Below are 5,062 nucleotides of genomic sequence, written 5' to 3' on the forward strand. Positions count from 1 at the left end.
GTGGTTCTCACTGCTCCTCTCTGCCCACCAGGCCTAAGCCGTGGTTCTCACTGCTCCTCTCTGCCCGCCGGGCCGCCGTGGTTCTCACTGCTCCTCTCTGCCCGCCAGGCCTAAGCCTCCTCTTGGGTTATTTTTCTTCCCCCTCAAAACTGGTTTTCAAAAGTTTCTCAGCACTCTGATTCCTTTTCCAGATTCCTGGAGGATGAACCAAATGTGGCAATATTCTACAGACAGCTTAACCTCCCCAGGTCTGGGAGACTGGTGGGCCTTGGTTACTGTGGAGGGCTGGGTTAGTGTGGGGGGCTGGGTTAGTGTGGGTGGGGTTGGGTTAGCGTGGGGACTGGGTTAGTGTGGGGGCCGGATTAGTGTGCGGGCCGGGTTAGTGTGGGGGGCTCCATTAGTGTGCGGGTCTCGGTTAGTGTGGGTGGGGCTGGGTTAGTGTGGGTGGGGCTGGGTTAGCGTGGGGAGCCGGGTTGGTGTGGGGGGCTGGGTTAGTGTGGGTGGGGCTGGGTTAGCGTGGGAGGCTGGGCTAGTGTGGGGAGCCGGGTTGGTGTGGGGGGCTGGGGGCTGGGTTAGTGTTGGGGGGCTGGGTTAGTGGGGGGCTCAGTTAGTGTGGGAGCTCAATGTGGTGGGGCTGGATAAGTGTAGGGGGCTGGTTAGTGCGGGGGCTGGGTTGGTGTGGGGGGCTGGGTTAGTGTTGGGGGGCTGGGTTAGTGCCGGCAGGGTGGGGGCCGGGCAGAGGCCCCCTTGATAAGCCCAGGCATGACACTGTCAGCGGCATCTCAGGGTGTGAGAGTGGGTGATCCACACACTGGACTCAGGTGTGGCTGGTGGCCCGGGTCTGTTGCCAGGGTCCTAATGTCAGCGCTCACTGTCAGCGGTGGTGGGGGGGGCTCTGTCCCTGTCTGCCACTCCCTCCCTGTCATTCATGAGGCTCTGTCTCTCTTTGCCGCTCCCTCCCTGTTATTCATGAGCCAGGTTGACCTGTGGCAGGGAGGATGGCAGAGCGTGGAGAGGCTGCCATGTGGAAGGCTGGCACCAGTCCCGTCCCCCATGGTGAGCAGCCGCTGCTCCTGGCGTGTGGAGTGGGGGAGGGGTCTGATAGTGATGAGTACAATCGTGATGCTGCTACTATAATGGGGATGCTGCTGAGCCACTCGGAGAGGCTGGGATAGCAGTGCCTGGTCGCGTGAGAGGCCCACGCTGAGCCCAGGAGGCTGTTTCACTGTTTCCACTCGGCCTGGGCTCTCCCCACAGCAAGAGGGAGTGCACTGCAGGCCCCCACACTGCCCAGCCACTCAAGTCAGTCCCCGCTCCCAGCCGCGCCTCCTCCAGCCCCCTGCCCTGCCCTGCCAGGCCTGCAGGGAAACTGAACTCACAACTGCTTTGGGAAGAGCTGTCAGTAGCCCCAAGGCACAGAGGGTCCCACTGCCTCTCGGGGGGATGGCTGTGCTTTCTGCAGCCCTGACTGTCCCCCACCTGGCCTCACCTCTCCTCGGCAGCCTCCAGACGGCCAAGGGCCTCCTCCAGATCCACGCTGTGCTCCAGCTCCGACCTCCGCAGCTGAGCCTCGGTGGTCTCCAGCCGGGCCTGCAGCTGGGGAGGAGCAATAGCCCACCTGGTCTGGCTGCTCCTGAACCTGCCGGGCAGGGGCTGGGGCATCTTGGGCACAAAGCCTACCCTGGTGGGGAAGAGAGGGCTCCCTGGGGCCCCACAGCAGGGGCTGGGGTTGGGTCTGGTGAGGCCCAGGCCCTTCCACACAATGAACCCGACAGGCGGCCTCCTGCCCTGTGCCAAGTGCCCATAGCTGGCGGAGGAGGGGAGGGGCAGGGGCACGCTGGGTTGCACTGATGTGCCGATCCCATCAGGCCTTGAGGACAGTGTGAGTATGGTGGCCCAGTGGGAGCACGGCTCTGAGGGCCGCTGGAGCATGCCCACATTTCATTTACAGATGGGTAAACTGAGGCCCCACTGCCCCAGCTACCTGGGCAGCCCAGCCATCAGGGCAGGGGGAGGGGCTTCAGGGCTCCATTCAGGCACACAGGGGCAGGATGGAAGGTCACAGGGCTGTCTCTGGGGCTGCCCCCTGGAGAGTGAGTGAGTGTGGTTCCCCTCCAGCTGGGCCTCCTGCCTGAGTCCAGCACCTCACCTACAGGGGACAGGACCACACCCACCATGATGTAGGCCCACTGCCTGGGGCCACTCCCACTGCCCGGGGCCACGCCCACTGCCCAGGGCCACTCTGCCATCACTGGGCCAAGACTGAACTGGGGCCCCGGAAATCAAGGGCCAAGGATGGCCCAGGTGGAGGGGTGGACGGGAGGGCAGCAGGCCTGGGGCCTCAGCTGTGGCTGTGCCTGGGCTGAATGCATGGGAGAGCAGAGGGGCCCCTCCTCAGCCACCAGCTGGAAGAGAAGGGGGCGTGGGAAGACCCTGGAGGAGCTGGGTGGGGTCTGGGGATGCCACCCCAGGGTGGAGATGCCACGGTCAGGCACTCTGGCCACCCAGACCCCATTCCGCCTGTCCTGGGGGTAACGTGGAGTGAGACCCAGCCTCCTGGCACCCACACTTTGCCTGCCGAGCCGCCTGGGAGCTGGCGTGCACTGGGCTGCTGGCGAGTTTGGATCTGACTCACGCAGCTTACTAATCTGTCGGCAGCATTTCTGCGGCTTCTATTCCCACCAGCCTGTTCCCAACATCTCCCCACCCTGTGCTAGGAAGATGCCTCCCCCAAGGCCTCCCCACAGCTGTAGGGGCTCCCAGGAAGAGTAGGCTGGCTGGCAGCTCATGGATGTGCTGGGGCCCCCATCAGGTGGGGTGGACCCCAGGTCCTGCCCTCAGGGGCTCCCAGGGGTGTCAGCAACAATGGAAATGTGTTTCCCGTGTGGGGGTCAGGGCGTGATAGAACTGGGTGGGGAGCAGAGAGTGGGCCCCTCGGAGAACTGAGGGCACCCCTGTGGGGCTGGTGCTGCCGTGATCCTGGGAAGGACCCTTCCAGAAGGTGAGGCCTCCTGGGGACCCCTCAGGCATTCAGTACTGGCCATTGGTCACGTGACTAAGAAGGGGCCAGATCTGGTTCAGGGGTTCAGATCTCAGCCCCAGTAATGGTGGTGCGGCCTGGGTGACCGCTGGCTGGCTCTGAGCCTCGACTTCCTTATCTGGAAAGTGGGGTCATGTGACTTGCCATGCAGAACCGGGGAGCTCTGAAGATGGCGTGGGTGCGGCAGGGGCCCTGAGTCCCCCACAAGGTGTGCTGGACACCGCACTCCACGCGCTGGCTCCTTGCCAAGTCCTGCCTCAGAAGCCAGCATGTCTTGGAGCGGCCGACATAGGAGGCTCTGGCCTAGCAGGTTTCGTCACCTTTCTGCCTCGGTTTCCCTGTCTACACAATGGGAGGCCCTCCCCAGCTCCACATTTTGTGACTAAATATGCCTCTCGCTCACCTCACAGGTGACCCTGGAAGGCACCACAGCCACCAGGGGACCAAAGATACAGCCCTGCCTCTGGCCCCTGTCCTCTGAGGTCCAAGCGGCCCCGGCCAGCCTCAGTTGTCAGGAAAGGGCCAGGGGACTGGGGTGGAGCCATTTCTCTGCGAGCTCCATCTGGGGTTGGGGTCGGTGCCTGCTGGCCTGCTTTCCTCTGCTGTGCAGGTGCCAGCTTTGTGCCAATGCTGGGCAGAGCACTGGGCCCCGCGAATCAGGACTGGCCAGGCCACCCCACAGGGCTCCCGGGCAGGTGCGGGGACAAGTCAGTGCCTAAGCTGGGTTGCGAGACCTAGGGGACACGCTGGGCATCAGAAAGGCCTGGGCACGTGCTGCTTGGCCTCCCACCTCTGGCCTCAGTTATCCCATCTGTTGCCTCAGTTTCCCTGTCTGTTGCCCAGGGTTTGAAAGTCCCCTGGCTGACACTCTGTCTTTCCCAGTCTTAGAAATTGCTGATGGTCCCAGGCTCTGACTGCCGTCCCGACAAGTGACCCCTTACGAAGGGCCAGGCTGCTCCCTCCCGCCTGCCCTGAGTCTGCTGCACACACGCACCTGCTCGCTGACCACACGGCACCTGCTGGCCAGCTCATCTCGCTCGGCACTGGCCTGGGCCAGCAGGTCCCCCAGCCGGGTCAGCTCCTCCTGCAGAAGCTCATTCTCCTCTTGCACTCGGGCCACGGTGGCTGTCGGCTCCTGTACCCCTGCTGCACGGTACCTGGGTCAGCCCGGGTGGCCAGACCAGGGCCCACCTGCACTCAGCCTTGTGCCCTGTCTCCACGGTGGGACCCTGGGCTGGCCACTAGGCTCCAGCTGCTGGACCTGCCCCCATCTCCTGGGAGGGGCCCCAGCTCTGAGCTGGGGACCCTAACATAGGGAGGCAGACTTCACACTCTGAGCCCCACTTCCTCTCATGTTCATTGGAATCCTACCACCTCCGAGCACCTAGAACCCCAATGCAGACGCAGGCCCAGGCCGAGCCCCAAACAAATGGCAGCAGAGTGTGTGGGCGGCCTGGACGCTGGGCACTCACCCTGTCTATGAAGTTGTGAGCCCTGTTGCTTCTGGGGGAAGGGACCTGGTCCCCAAGTAATAAAGTGCTTTTGTAAATACACACACAGCCAGTTCCCCAGGCCTGCAGGAGGCCAGACAGACCCTGGGAGAGAGGGATCCCTGGGACCCATGCAGGAGGGAGTCCTGGGCATACACAGGACAGGCGGCCTGGAGCTGGTTCCTCAGCCGCCAGGTGGACAATTGGAGGCAGCGCAGGGGCCTGGGGCGGGTGCAGGACAGGCAGAGCCCAGGGGGGTGGGCGTCTGTGCTCCCTGAGTGCCAGCGTCCTGCATTTCCATGCTGAGGAATAAACCAACACCAAGGAAGCGGAGACTCAGGTGGCCACAAGTGTGCCACACAGAGGCAGCCCTGCTCAGGCCCTGCTGAGTGCCCTGTGGGTATCGATATGATGCCCCTGAGGGTGGCCCTGTGGGGGGTGAGGCCAGCCCCAGGCCCAGGACTGTCCCCCACGCCGTCACCTTTGCCAGCCCCGGGCCCAGGACTGTCCCCCACGCCGTCACCTTGGCCAG

General features: G+C 63.8%; 1 protein-coding gene across 1 annotated transcript in view; it reads right to left on the bottom strand.

Annotated features, from left to right (window-relative positions):
• CROCC2 (ciliary rootlet coiled-coil, rootletin family member 2) overlaps window positions 1-5,062 on the bottom strand; it is a 78,118-nt gene that overhangs the window by 62,196 nt on the left and 10,860 nt on the right. The window contains exons 3-4 of the mRNA XM_032761645.1: window positions 4,035-4,186; window positions 1,490-1,596 (exon numbers count right to left, since the gene is read on the bottom strand). Of these exons, the coding sequence (XP_032617536.1) occupies window positions 1,490-1,596; window positions 4,035-4,186 (259 nt within the window). The remainder of the gene's footprint in view (window positions 1-1,489; window positions 1,597-4,034; window positions 4,187-5,062) is intronic.

This window comes from Hylobates moloch, unplaced genomic scaffold (assembly GCF_009828535.3).
Source record: "Hylobates moloch isolate HMO894 unplaced genomic scaffold, HMol_V3 SCAFFOLD_1, whole genome shotgun sequence".
NCBI lineage: Eukaryota > Metazoa > Chordata > Mammalia > Primates > Hylobatidae > Hylobates > Hylobates moloch.